General features: G+C 39.8%; 2 protein-coding genes across 2 annotated transcripts in view; one reads left to right on the top strand and one right to left on the bottom strand.

Moving 5' to 3' along the window:
* Nucleotides 1-234: 234 nt before the first annotated feature.
* Nucleotides 235-14,436, bottom strand: mtrex (Mtr4 exosome RNA helicase). Its single transcript, XM_077542433.1, has 27 exons — nt 14,287-14,436; nt 13,950-14,090; nt 13,397-13,463; nt 13,255-13,317; nt 12,941-13,053; nt 12,694-12,868; nt 12,254-12,344; nt 12,055-12,179; nt 11,860-11,958; nt 11,161-11,281; nt 10,960-11,091; nt 9,680-9,759; nt 9,503-9,613; nt 9,335-9,436; nt 7,854-7,979; nt 6,338-6,488; nt 6,093-6,265; nt 5,087-5,155; nt 4,900-5,025; nt 4,462-4,572; nt 4,186-4,374; nt 2,844-3,007; nt 2,646-2,751; nt 1,317-1,373; nt 1,066-1,228; nt 881-985; nt 235-551 (listed from the first exon to the last, which is right to left on the bottom strand). Exons 1-27 carry the CDS (start codon nt 14,382-14,384, stop codon nt 499-501), a joined length of 3,111 nt encoding a protein of 1,036 aa, XP_077398559.1. The 5' UTR covers nt 14,385-14,436; the 3' UTR covers nt 235-498.
* Nucleotides 14,300-15,198, top strand: part of dhx29 (DEAH (Asp-Glu-Ala-His) box polypeptide 29) — an 18,044-nt gene continuing 17,145 nt past the window's right edge. Inside the window, exon 1 of the mRNA XM_077542426.1 lies at nt 14,300-14,746. Coding sequence (XP_077398552.1) covers nt 14,563-14,746 — 184 coding nt within the window. The 5' untranslated portion in view covers nt 14,300-14,562. The remainder of the gene's footprint in view (nt 14,747-15,198) is intronic.

Raw genomic sequence — 15,198 nt, 5'->3', positions numbered from 1 at the left:
GAGACCACTACTGTGTATAACCTGTGAATGTAAGCCTGCTTTGTGCATTTCTTTACTGGGAGTCATTCTGTTCTCCCACTGAGGTTCATGTTGATGTTATAAACAATGACTGCGCATGCAGCGTTTTTTTTTTCCTGTGATGCCTTCACGTGACTGCGAAACTAACGCTGCTACTGCATATCCCAAAAACAAAGATTGAAATCAGGGTACAAAAAAATACACTAAACCCATAAGTATGTTTGTATCATCTGTATGTCAATCACACAGACTTTAATTACAATTAAAAAAAAAAAAAAGAAGAGGAAAATATGTACACGTGTCTAAAACAAAAGCAGGAAAAATAAAGCCATATCATGTATTAAAGGAAACATGACATGGAGATGAGTCATTTTAAGTCCCATCAAAAACAATTGAATTGTTGCTTGATCAAGTCAAAACAAATCCCGCTGGCGGCAAAAAAACAGAAAACCACGAAGCCGCCGAAGTGAAATGTTGGGATTACAAATAGAGGCTGGCAGCAAACACGATGTCCCTCTTGATCTTTGTGATTCCTGCAGGGAGATAAACAAAAGATGATTAACATTTATTAACTGCAGTGTACATATGATATCATCATAACTCACTGCTTGTGCAACTGCCAATAAAAATAAGATAATGTAACAAATGATAACCTTGCCTCACTAAAACACATCATTGTGTGTGTAGTATGTAAAAATAAATCTGATTATAAATTACTATTATATATAAATATAAAACTTGATCCTCTGTTCGCCACCACCTTTTCAATGCAGGTGTAAAAAAAAAAACACAAACTCAAAATCAACTATCAAATCGCACAGCCTTAGTCCATGTGTCCCAATATTTTTGTCCACTTTCGTACCCTCGGCAAACTTGTTCTCCAGCTCCGTATTGCCGATGGCTTTTGCGGCTGAGCACATTTGTCGTAGCACTTCCTCCAGACGCCGCATGCAGCGGATGATGCTTCCTAAAAACACACGTGACGTCAATATCGTAGCTCTCAAAAGGAACGCGACGAGCAGAGTGCGTGCGTGCGTGCGTGGTTGCCTTCAAAGACATCAGTCATCTTGCAGATGTGCGCGAAGGAGGCGCCGTTGGCCCACGCGTAGACCACGTCCATGAGGTGAGGCTTGAACTGGCCCAGGTAGGAGTCCTCATCCACCTCCAATTTGGCGTCCGCCGACACCTTGGCGATGCGCTTGGCGCACTCCTGAGAAGCGCCGTAAATGCAAGTGTCAGCGAGTGCCCCGTTGCCAAGTGGCAGGTGGGTGTGGGCTCATTCCAGGATGGGCTCGTACCTGCATTTGTCTGAGGGGGGCGGCGAGTTGCTCCGTCAGTTTTGGCAGCTCGCTGGACTGGATAAACACATGAAAAAGGATTTGTGCCATATTTGACATTTTAGAAGTACGCCGTAAGGCACATGAGGCAACAGTTCACTCTGTCACTTTACTTGAGGCCAAAGTTCCTTATACCGTGGATCAGAAATTTTACTAAAATACACTTTTTATTTGCAAATTTGTGGAAATTAGTTGACAAATTGTTCAAGCATTTTTTTTAATGAGCATGTTTTAAATTAACTCTTTGACTGCCAAAAACGTTAAATAACGTTTAGTAAAATCCTATGGAGGATTGCCAAAGACGTTAAAAGACGTTTGTTTCAAAACAGAGGTGAAACTAACCATTTTCTGTTGTTGATTACTGAAGAACGGAATAAGGTAGAAACAAACTTTAGTAGTATGTGTGTTTCCATAGTCCAAACAACATTTTCTGTGGACCTTGAAAGATCAGTCAAAATGCTTAAAATCGGCTGGCACTGGGGACAACCCGTTTCTGAAAACGTCTGGCAGTCAAAGAGTTAAAAAAAAAAAGAATTTGTAAATGTTTTAGCTTTTTTTTTTTTTTTAAATATAAAGCGCGTTTTAGAAAATGGCCTACTTAGCTTATGTTAATGTGCATACACTTGGATATTAGCATTCTCACCTGAAAAATTTGCATATTTTTTAAATTGATTAAAAATACCGGTAAACGAACAGTAAGCATTTGTTACTTTTAATCATTTCCAGGTTTAAAAAAAAATGATTACAATAAATAATCAAATAAAAATGTTAATTATATTTTATACACGTTTACAAAATGGACATTAGGTAAAGTTTTAAATTTGTACTTTTTTGGATAAATTGAAAGATTTCATTCATATTTTTTATACATTTGTGTAAAGTTGCAAAATTTGTGTAAAGATTTTTTTTTTTAATTTAAATTCAAAAATAAAATACTTAATTGTAAACTTTCACATTTTATATAAAATAAATGTTTACAAACTACCAGTTTGTAAACCTGTGCAAGCATGAGATTTAATTAAAAAACTTTTTTTTTTAATTCATTTGCATACTTTACAGATTTGTAAATTAGCAAAATTATTTTCATCTTATTGTTTTATACTGTAAACAAAAAAAAAGGAATTTTTTTTTGCGTACTTTGCAAAATTGCAACCAATTCAATCAATATATTTTTGGGCTTTTGTATAATGTGATTATTTTTCAATTTAATGAAAAGCTAGCACCAGCAATAGATTGCAAATTCGAGAGTGACGAATTGGGGTTACTGTATAGGAAGAACATTTTTTGTACATTTTCCTGGAAGACGAAGCAGGAGAGCAGCGCGGTGGCTTGCTCCACCGTCAGGTCGTTGAATAGGCCGTTGAACACCATCTCCGTCAGCAGCAACTCGTCAGCGCTAGACACCAAAAAATGATGACAAGAACACATCAGGAAAAAGGCGGCAGTTTGAACCTAGCACGCTCAACCGCCATTTTCCTGCATTCTAACCTGCTGATCTCGCAGGCCACGCGCCCCTTCACCTCGATGACGTCGGACGGGCTGGCGAAGCCGAGGCGTCGCAGCACTCGCTTCCTGCATTTGAGCTTGTCCATCTGCAGCACGGTGCGAGCCTTCTTCAGCTCCCGCTTGGCCGTGCGCACGTCGGCGGCGATCTGAAAGACACGCACAAATGTTAAGAGGTGGATTTCGTTTGGAGTATACACTAGGCCGGCTTGCGCTTCTTCCTGCATTTGTGTGAAGGCTGGCGAGTGGCCTGGTGCAGAAAAGACAATGAAAGGTCGGCCATTTAAGCACGTATGGGAAAGAAAGTGCAAGTGCTTGTTTTTTGGGGGGATGATTTATCACATAGAGAAAGAAATAAAAAAAAAATTTTTTTTAAAAGAATGTCACCAGGTTTCTTCTTGAGAAGGCCTCAAGGCCTTTGGATTATCTACATTCAAATTGTGTAAATGTGTTCCAATAAATTGTGTACATTTGTTACAATTGTGTATTTAATTGAACATTTTGTTTAAATCGATAAGATTTTCAAGCTAACGTTAAAGTGTTACATTGGGAGAAAACGTGTTAAACTGGTTATATAGTTTTTACTTATATTTAAATAATACAAAGTGACTGCAAATTATGTTCAAATAAAGTGTGCAAATTTACATTTTGTATAAAAATGCTTTTCATTTTTATGCATATTTGTCAAATTATTCCTCTAATGTGAAAATAATCAACTTTTTTTGTAATTTTTCAATATTTTTTTTAATTGCCAATTTGCAAGAAATTAATTAGTTACACAGCTAGCATTTTTGCATTTATTTAGTTAAGTCTGTAAAAAATATTGCAGTGTTTTCATATTTGTTTAAATAAATTGTGTGAATTTGTAAAAAAAAAAAAAATATATATATATATATATATATATATTATAATAATAATATAGATTACTTGCATCAATTTGTATCATTACTTATGTAAATTTTTATTTCGTTATTAGAATTAACTATAATTATAACTAAACCATTACATTTGCCTACATTTCATATTTGGCTTAATTTGTAATGTGTGTGTATATATATATATATATATATATATATATATATATATAAAAAATGTACTTAAATCTACACTGGCATACTTTGCAAATATATAGTATAGGTTTGGTACTATTTAAACAAACTGTGTAGTTTTATTTAAATGTTTTTTTTTATAATTACTATACGTGCAATCTTTGCAATATGTGTAAATATTTTACTGGTTTTATTTGGTCACATCCGGAGTAAGGAAATCGTCAACATTTGCTACCTTGAGATAACTTTTATGACACATTTTTAAAAAGTTGCTTCACCACAGCTTTCTTTTCGCACAGCGAGTAGACGGCCTCCAGGTTGGGGTCGCTGTGCAGCGGGTGCGAGTACATTCGGTGCTCGAAAGCCTCCACCTTTTGGATCACCTTCTTCAGCCCTGCATCCTTGATGCCCATGTCGTCCACGGGGTCCAGGAGGGGGACGCCGTCTGGGAAGCGCTTCTGCACTTCCTGCGTTTCAAATGTAGAAGATTTGGAGATGGTGAAGCGATTTCAATAAATCTATTTTTAAGTTTTGAGGGGTGTATTGATTGATACCTGGATGGACTTGAGCATGAGCTGGCGGTTGTCAAAAGGTCTCAAGTCTTTGGGGATGTAAAGACGCACAGAGCTGATGGCCGTCAGCAGGTGAAGCATCACGGGGACCACCTAGAATCCATTCGGACACGGCGGATTCAGATTTGAATTGTGTTAAATCAATCTTACGTTGGCAGTAACAAGGTTATGCGGGGAGGTAATGGAAGGTGTGATGGATTTCACTGCTGCCAGCAAAGCAAAGGAGCCACAGAAATCAAGAGAGATGACTGTTACATAAACAGGCTGTAGTACTAATCGATACAGGAAGTGAGCAAAAGTTTGACATGGAACCATTTTGAACATGCTAACCACTTGAGCAGCGTGCCTTTAGTTTGTAAATAAAAAAACACACCTTTTTAATCAATCAAAGTAAAATCTGTAAAAATCGTCACATCACACCTGCATCTCTCCGGTCTCGCCCCGCGCGGCGGGTTTGGCCGCCTCAGTGGCCGCCTCCTTGACGCTGTCCTTGCTGCAGTGCAGCAGAACCTCGGCCAAAAACAGTGGCTCGGCGTCCGTGCTGACCTGCGTGCAGGGCAAGATGTGTGAGTGGAACTCGACGGAAATGTAGGGGGGGCCGCCTCACCTTTACGTTTGACTTCTTGGAGAAGTTGACGACGACACCCCAGCCAAAGTCTGCGTCTTCATTTTTCACCTGGGTGTCAAACATTGAGAGTGAGTGAGTGAAAGTGTGGTACAAAGTATTAGAGGGTGTGAGAGAGTGAGAAGTGTTTGTGGGAGGAACAAAAAAGTGTGCAAGTGAGGATGAGAGAGGAAAGGATGAAAGTGTATGATAGTGAAAGAGTAACTGTCAAAAAGACAACGCAAGACAACGTGAGAGTGAGAAAGAGAGATAGTGTGTGTACGAGATAAAACGTGCGTGAGAGAGAAAGATAAAAAGTGTGAGAAAAGTGAAACAGTAAGATCGTGTGAATGTGTTAGTGAGAGTGACGGTGCACGAGGGAGTATCAGAAACAGTGTGACAGATTTTGTGTGTGACTGCCTGCTAGAGAGGGGAAGAAGAAAATGTGTGAGAGGGACTGAATGAGAGAGTGAGTATAAGAATGAGCAAGTGTGAAAAGAGAGCGAGTGGTGTGAGTTACTGAGTGAGAGAGTGAGTATGTGTGAGAGAACGCATTAGCAAGGCAGGAAGTTAGTGAGTGGCAAAGTGTGTGTGAGAAAGTGGTATGAGAAAGACAACATAAGTAAGAATGAGCTTAGAGTGATTGTGGGAGAAAAGGGTGGAAAAAGTATGTGAGAGAGCATTAACAAGTGACTGAGCGATTACGAGAGAGAGATATTGGGTGTGTGTGGTGAAAGTGGTATGAGAAAGACAAAATGAGTAAGAATGAGCATAAAGTGATTGTGGGAGGAAGGGGTGAAAAAGAATGTGAGAGTGAATGTGAGAGCATTAACAAGTGACTGAGCGATTATGAGAGAGATATTAGGTGTGTGTGGTGAAAGTGTGAGGAATAGAGTCTGAGGGTGAGACAGTGCGTAGGAAAGATGAGAGAGTGATCGAGTGTGCGAAATTAATAAGATATCGTGAGAGAGCAGTTAGCATTAGCACATAGCACGGAGGACGTGGCAACCTTGACGAGGCGTCCAGGCTGCAGGAAGGGCAAGCAGTATTTGGGCTTGTGGATGAATTCCTGGATTTCATTTCCCAGCTTGGCCAGCTGCTGGCGAATCTTGAAATAGGTGACCACGCTCTCCTCGTTCGGGATATTGATGGCGTGGTACTCCTTCTCCAGCTTCTTAATTCCTGCGCGGGGAAACGGCAGCCATTTTCAGAAGCGTCCCACCTAACGTGACAGAGGCCGGCCGACAAGCTTACTCTCGACGACGCCGGGCAGCGCTCGGTAGTGTTGGAACTGGTAGAAGGATTTCTCCAGCATGTACTCGGGGTTGATCTCCTCCACGCGCAGCAGGTTGAGCACCATGTTGTACGTCAGGTGGAAGGCGCTGTTCAGCGGGTCCGCTGAGCCCTGCGTGACAACGTCACATTCCAAATCAGTGAACCGCAACAGGCGGGGCCACACGGTTACATCATATTGCACACAAACACATACATAATACATATAATGTTTCTAAAGCAAGGCTTTCAGTCGAATACAATTTCCAAACATAATGAATCACAATTTTCATAGATGAATCGCAATTAATCATACATATCTGTTCTAAATGTACAAATTATTTTTTTCTTCTTCAAGTTTTTCACTCTCTTAGTAACATAAAACAGGGATGTGATTTGACCAAAGTGAAATTATCTGAAAATTTAGCCGGGGGTCTGGGGGCACCCAGCTAGGTCCAGGGCAGTGCCCTGGTGGGGGGACAAGGGGGGGCTTCCCGGAGCTCATGGGTTTTCCGTGTTTTTAAGTACTTTCAATGCACTCACATGACAAAGAAATAGACAAAACAACAGCATACATTTTCAATGTATATTGAACTATCCCATATAAAATGGCAGTTTTAGTCAACTCAAAATCAGTCACATTCAAAAACATTGGACTGCCTTTGCTTTTAAAAACTATCACTGAGAATATCATCATATCTAACTAATGTGATTACTAAGTTAACACATAAATAATGTTGAAGAGTTCAAATTTCATGAACAAATAATTGTATCATGACCAAATGAAAAGTAACTCATATTAGAGCATACCACAAATGTCTTTGTTATAGCAGAAGATGTTATCTGTCGGAGTCATGTGCATACACAATGAACTACAAAAAAAAAAAAACGGAAATTTAAAATGTTTATTTTTGGAGATAAAAAAAGCGGAATTCTGCGAATTAGCGGAAAAATCACATCCCTGATAAAAGTGGACACATATGGTTACCAAACACAAATGTGATTTTATCTTTTAGTTAATTGATACAGTAATTTTAAAGTAATTTGTTAAGTTACCGGTACACTTAACAGTTAGGGTTAAAAGGTGTGAAACATCGAGTCAAAGATTTGCGTTGAGGTAATTTTCTACCACTAGATAGCATTAGTGTTTCATGTTGGACGTTGGTGCCAGGAACACTACATTTTTCTTTTCAAATTCAGAGCAATTATTTGGAACTTGAAGCAACTCATGGACTGCAGGCCATCAGTCCCCACAAATACATGTATTTTTACTACATTTATTATTGCCAAATTGTTATATCCTTTACACAACATTGTATGCAAAATAAAGCAACACCAATCGCATTTACATTTGTAATGACTCGTGACATGGTATTTATTGCTTCTTGATGCCATTTAAGGTATGAAGAATGACTTTTAATGTCCTGTTAAAGTCGATTTGACAGATGTTCCATATGGTGATTTGGATTTATTTATTCATTTTAAGTCCCCATTCTACCTTAAGGAGCTGTTTGCCCACAGATGGACTCATCTTCTCGTCCGCCATGAAGATAACGATGCCTCTGTCGTCCATTCCTCTCCTGCCCGCCCGCCCTGACATCTGGATGTACTCACCTGAGGTAATCTACAGACAACATGGAACAAAATTGCAATTTAATATATATTATGTAGAATGGATCCATTTTAGACACGCATGGTAGTAAAGACTGTTTTTGAGTTGCTGTTCCCGTCGTGATCTGTTCCTGTCAGGCATGTTGACGGGTCGCTCATTATGCTGCAAAACCCTGTAAGAATGATTGTGTGTGTGTGTGTGTTAATGCGAGTGCCTGCGTGGAGCTTTGGCAGCGTTTTGCAGCACCAGATGTTCCAGATGAGCTTCTTGGAAGGCAGATCTCATCTCAATTCCTTTCCCTTCTAACTTGCGTGTGTGTCTGTGTCATATTAGGTTAGTGTGTGTGCGTGCGTGCGTGCGTGTGTTGTGATAAATACGTGGCTCTGTATATGGCGAGTGGAGCAGCAGCCATTCGCGACCTTATAAAGGCCTTTCAAAGAGGCTGTTGTGTTTATGGGTTAGATGAGTGGATCACATCCCAAATTCACATAGTTTGCTTATCATAGGACTTTAGCAGGGGTGGCCAAATCCCCCTGATTGAACTTTTGAAGAGGGACAGATGGGCTAGGTCATTCGCAAGGGAGGTGTAAAATAAAATAAATTCATTTTACTAGTATAATAGTTTTATTTTGTTTTTTATCTGTTTTCTAAATACAATTAACCAATAAACTAATTTAAAAATATATATATTTTTATATAAAATGTGTACAAATTCATGTGTTTTCTGGCATTGTTCAACATTTAATTATAATTAACAAATTTGTAAAATGGTTTTATTTGACTAATTTATAGTTAACTATCCTTTATGTAAAATTGATTATTTAAAATAAAATTAAAAACACTGATTTTTAACATTTTAAAAACAGGGACAAACCTACAATAAGCATTTTACACAAAAATGGGAGATTGCCCATAAATAAATAAATAAATAAATAAATAAAATAGTTGAATCCACAAGAGCTGAACTCTCCACTGTATTTACAATTGACTAACCAATTATCTACATCACTAATGTAAATCTTTCATATTTAAAAAAAAAAAAAACTCATTCATCACAACTAAATAAAGAAATACATTTTGATTAACCAATGTTAGCACAACAAAAAACACAGAACTCTTGCTGTTTTAAAGAGGTATACGTCTATATTAAATGAAATCTTGTTTATTTGTTTCACTGTTCTTTTGGTAAATTAATTGACTTTGTTTCACAGATATTTTTCAAGTGCCTAATACATAAAGATGAGTCGAGTACTGCAAATGCCTGGTTGGCCGGATTGAAAAACGGTAGGGGCCTTACGTGGTTTGCAGCTCGTATTTTGCCCATCCCAGGTTTATAGGATGTGTGCGTTTGGTGTGTGTGTTCTTACAAAGCGGTGATTCTTGCCATCAAACTTGCGGGCGCTGGTGAAGAGCACGGTGCGGGCCGGCATGTTGATGCCCATGGCGAATGTCTCAGTGGCAAACAGAGCCTGGAATGGCGAGACGAAACAATGTCGTTCCAATAATCTCCATCACGAGTGCGATGATGTCAGTACCTTGATCAGGCCTTCGGAGAAAAGGATTTCGATGGTCTCCTTCAGGATGGGCAGAAGACCGCCATGATGGATGCCGATGCCTCTCTTTAACAGCGGCAGCACGTGCTCCACCTGACCAACGCCATTTTGTTTTTACAATCTCATGACATGACGCCGCCATTTTAAGATGATTCTTACCTGGGGTAGCTTCTTGTCCTCATCTGACAAGCAGTCCACCGCGTTGTTGAACACTTCCTCCACAAGGCGCTTCTCCTCTTCTGCAATGAAAAAAAACAAAAGAATATACTGTCCAATCTTATTTTTATCTTCATCACCTTTATCTTATCTCTTAACATTTTTAGGGGACAAAGAAAGAAAAATAACACGTTATTGGATAAAAAAATAAAATGTAAAAGACCCTTATAAAAGGCAGTTGAAACTTCACGGTAACCGTGACAAAATAACTCCAGTCGAGTGATTGCAATATGACCGCGTCATCATGAAAAATCGGTCCAACCAATAAAAAAAACACCTACTCCCCGGGTACCGGTCAAATGCTATGATCTGTTAACTCTTTGACTGCCAAAAACGTTAAATAACGTTTAGTAAAATCCTATGGAGGAGTGCCAAAGACGTTAAAAGACGTTTGTTTTTTTTTCAAAACAGAGGTGAAACTAACCATTTTCTATTGTTGATTACTGAAAAACGGAATAAGGTAGAAACAAACTTTTTTCTGATGAAAGATGAGTCCAATCTTTCATTTGGAAGTATGTGTGTTTCCATAGTCCAAACACATAATTTTCTGTGGACCTTGAAAGATCAGTCAAAAATGCTTAAATCAGCTGGCACCCACGGCATCCCTTTTCTGAAAACGTCTGGCAATCAAAGAGTTAACGATCACATCCATCCCAAGCAGGTTTAAAAACAAAAGTCCTCAAAATGTAGTTGTCGTAAGGGAAAGATACAAGAAGTTTATCTGCCTCACAGAGGGCGTCCTCAATAACTGACGCTAAACACACCAGTAGTCATAATTACAGTAAATAATTATATAAAAAACACTAAGAAAATAGCAAGTACTGTACGATAGAAAGTGAGCATTCATTCTTGGGCAAATTAGTTCATTGTGCCCCGTTCATAAACCTCAAAGCATTCTATGTCAGTAAACAGAGGACCCCCTCCGTCTTTAGTCCAATAAAATCATGTGAGGCCTCCTGCATCATGTCTATATTTCCTGGCAAATCTTGTTTGTTCTCACAACATCATAAAACTGAAAAACATCCTTTGGTGTATTGTAATGCAACTTTGGCAGAGTGATCAACGAGGGTCCAGGGACACTGCCGGGAAATTATTTCCCACGTGAGGACTTTTACGAGTGTGTCTTTTTTACCCCCTTGATATGTTAAAACACAGTATAATTTCATCATTAGAAAGGATGTTGTGAAGTAATGTTATTTTAGTGGAACCCAAAGGAGCCATACCCGTGTTGAAATCCAGCTTGGCCACCTGCAGAGCATATGCCTCACATTCCTTCTTGCTGAAACTGAAGATGATGACAGGCTGGAAGTTCCTCTCCATGATCATCTTCACGATCTTGAACACGCTGGACGGCCCTGAGGATGTCAATTTCGTTTCAAGGTCCGATTGGATTCAAATGGTGTCATTACTGACCCTCCACTCACCTTTTGTTCCCCCTTTGCGTCCTTTTGGGTCCCATTTGCCACACGAATTGCTGCACCCAGAATCCCCCGCGTCTCTCAAAACCTGCATGGCTGTGTTGAAGTTGTCTTCCCTGAAGTCTCCCTGATGCAACACAAATATGATTGAATGAATATGATCAAACTGATGAAAATTGTGAAATACAAATAGGAAATAAAATGGAGTAACAAATTACACTGAAAATGAAAAATACAAAATAAGGTACAACAAATTGGTAATATTTCCAAAAACTGGAGTACAAAAAAAATTACATTTTAAAATCTATAAATAGATAAAATGGGGGTAAAAACAGGGAGCTGTTTAGTAAAGTAATGTAAAAAAACAAACAAAAAAAACTGTAAACTGTACTATAAATCAACCCAATAAAAAATTTAAGTAAACTGAAGTAAGAAAAAAATAGTACATTGATAATTTAATAATAAAATAGTGAAGAAGAAATGTGCTGTACATTTCATGTGATACAAAATATAATTTATGAATAGATAAAATTAAAAAAAAATTTAACTAAATTTCCAAAACTGCGTAAAAAATGATACATAAATAATAAGTTGAGCTTTAAAATACAAATTGGATAAAGTGGTAATGTACAACAAACAAACTAATATAAATTATCTTTTTGTAAAAAAATAAAAAATCACTAATAAAAATGTGTTGTCTCTTACATTCTCATCCACCACGAGGTGGAGTCCATCGCCTCCTGCTGGGAAAACATAGTGTTGCAGCGGTGTAGGTCGGTAGTCTGTGTAGATCACATGGCACGGCTGCAAAAAAGGTGCCAACACACCTTGTAAGTTGACAGGTCGCGGCCGCTGAACTGTATACAGGTTTAAAAGACCACAAATGTGGAACAATAGTACCTGCTTATGAAGGTGACATATCCACTCGGCAAACTGCCTGGCGTTGGGGATGGTGGCTGACAGAAAGACGTAATGCACATTGTCGGGAAGCAGAATGATGGTTTCCTCCCATACCACGCCACGTTCTAAGAGTAAAAGAATGGGAGTGAGACCAACTCTTACGAATGACATCCAATCAAGGCTTTTCTTTTACACCCACCGGCATCCCTCATATAGTGGATCTCGTCAAAGACGACCCACGCCACTTCCCTCATGATCTCCGAGCCGCGGTACAGCATGCTCCTCAGGATCTGCCAGGCAAAATGTGATGAAACAGAGATGATTTAACATGCCCTCGGTCAAAATTGGCACAGGTCATAGTGGAAGGCTCCTTATTGGTCAAATTGACCCAGGAAATTGCTGCTAGTCCTGGAGTCAGTCTGAACAAGGCCATTGTGACCCATTTGATATGGAAAAGTTTCACTAAACATGCACTGGGTCAACTTGACCCAGGGACATTGCTGTTCCTGGGTCATTTTGACCCAGGCCATAGTAGAAGGCCACTCATATAGATCAAATTGACCTTTACTTATTAAATTTGAATAATATTACTGCTGTTCCTAAAAGTAAGAGGGAGGTTCATTCATGATGGTGACGCACCTCTGTCGTCATGACAAGGCAGGAGGCGGTGGGATTGATGGTGACGTCGCCCGTCATCAGGCCCACGTCTTGAAACTCCTCGTACATCTCCCGGTACTTCTGATTGGACAGCGCCTTGATCGGGCTGGTGAAGATGACACGCTGCTTCTCGCGCAGAGCCAGCGCGATGGCATATCTACAAGGAGGAGATAGTGAACAAGTAGCGCCACAGCAAATCTGTGATTTTAGTCATTTTAGTCTTGCTCACTCGGCGCAGACGGTTTTGCCGGCCGAGGTGTGCGCAGAGACAAGCACAGAGTGGTTGTTGTCGATGCACAAAATTGCCTCCTGCTGAAAGGGGTCCAGAATGAAAGGATATTCCTGTTGAGACAAAAAAAAGGGTCACTTTCATTTTTTCTTTGGCTTTTTTTGTGATACTATATTCCAAAACACTACACTCAACTCACATTCATAGCAGTAACTTGGTTTTATCGTTTTTACGCTTTTATTTAATGAGTGGTTTGGTTACAATGTTAAAACATTTCCTATGGGAACATGCATTTTAAATAAATGTAAATATACCTTTGCGGCATTTCCAACTCGAGCTTTGAGAGGTTTATATTCATCACTAGCAGGCAGAGCGACCTGTCGGAGTACAGAAAAAAAAAGTTAAATTCAAGCAGCTCAATCAAGGCTATAAATCCATTAGAATTGCATTACTCGCCTCATGTGAGCATCCTTCCACCGTCTCCACTGGCTCCACTTTGACTTGTGGCATAAATTCTGAAAGACTAAAGTAAAACAATAAAAAGAAAAATAATAATAATTAATGATTGTTGCCTTGCAGGCTGCACATTTCCCTGCTCTGCACAGTGTTTTAACCGAGGGACGGCAGCAGACCGGTGAGTCCTTTTAATTGACCAAATGGAAGACAAAATGCCAAAAATACAGGACTGGAAATTCATGTACTTTAAGATCTAAACGTCAAATCAGAGTAGCAAAGTTGGCATGTCAACTAGTCTTTTCAATCCCTACCATAACCATACCGGACAGAAAGGGGGATGATTATATTACATTGTTTGGGGATCATAGTTCTGGTTACAGTATATTAAAAGTTTAATTATCTTTTCTTTGTGATGTCAACAATTCACAGTGGGTTTTGGTGCCTAACCCTCGCAAACGGCTTGTGTTGCCTGTATTCTGAGCACCCTGAAGGAGTGTGTAGTGTACCACAATTAATGACATAACTACATATTGGTTGTCAATTAAACGCTCACTTTAGGTCATTGGCAGAGACCGGGTCGAGGCGAGGTTTCTTCGCGAAGCCGAGATCCTCTCCGCCGTCACTGTCCGGTGACTCCCTCTTGATCTTGGCAGCCGGAGCAGCATCGTTGTCATTAGTTGAACCTGCTGCTTGCCTGAGAAAGAGACAACTTCAATTGCAGTGCCTTGAGTAAATGTTAAATCATGACGTCTCAAATAGTAGCTAGCTAGCTAGCCAATATGGGGACTTCACAGCGCATGTGAGGCTAGCTTCACGAGTCACGCTCCTTCTCGTATTTAAAGAAAAAGCTAAATTAGTGCAAATCCGGCGGCACAAAATTGGTATTTTACCCTGTTTCTAGAGCGACCGAAGTTGGCAGCTTCTTGCTCGTAGTAGGCTTCTGTTCGTCGTCAAACACGCTGAATAAATCTCCAAAGGGGTCCGCCATGATTGTTGTAAGGCACTCTTCCCACAATGCAACGCGGGTATGGACCGTCAGCTACGGTGGCCGCGTGGTTCTTAAAAAAACGTTACCCATTACACACAAGACCCGAATGCTACCGTAGCGTGGTTTATTTTCATTTTCAGGCACACAAACCGGTCTTTTTTTGACCGTGGGTGACCAAATGGGCGGTAAGAAGAAGAAATCAACCCCGCCGATGGTCGCTGTTACCGCGGGCCCGGCGGGAACTGCGGCGGCATCAGGCCGGGCTAGTGCTCCCACAGTCGGGAACGGTGCGACGGACGAGCCGAAGAAGCAACCGGGGAGCAGCAAGCTGAGCAAAGCAGCTAAAGACAACAAGTCTAAAGGTGATAAGAAAAATTCGTCTGTCTATTTTCAAACTGAACTTCAATAATTAAGGTAGTTTTATCGTCTAATATGGATTTACTGATTCTTTAAGTACAACCCAATGGGGACGCACAGATTCACCGGACACTACATTAGGTACAGCTGCAACACATTTTTGGCAACCTTAACTACATGAGTGTGTCACGTGTTAGAAGCAGTCCCAAGTATGATGTGGTCTAGTCTACTACAATAATACAATAATGTTGAATAAGGTTGTGTTTATACAGATTCAGAAAAGACACAAATGGTTGGTTGCCACATGGTTTAACAATATCTGTCTTGCGTTGCGGTCTTTTTTTTTTGTTTTGTTACTAGGACATTAACCACTAAATGCAAAGCTGGGTGTGTAAGGCACATACTGTAAGTGCAAAAGCAAGCAAATCATAAGCAAGTCTTTAGACTTCACCTTCAA

This window comes from Vanacampus margaritifer, chromosome 14 (assembly GCF_051991255.1).
Source record: "Vanacampus margaritifer isolate UIUO_Vmar chromosome 14, RoL_Vmar_1.0, whole genome shotgun sequence".
In the NCBI taxonomy this organism is placed as follows: Eukaryota; Metazoa; Chordata; class Actinopteri; order Syngnathiformes; family Syngnathidae; genus Vanacampus; species Vanacampus margaritifer.
This window is presented reverse-complemented; position numbering and strand designations above follow the sequence as displayed.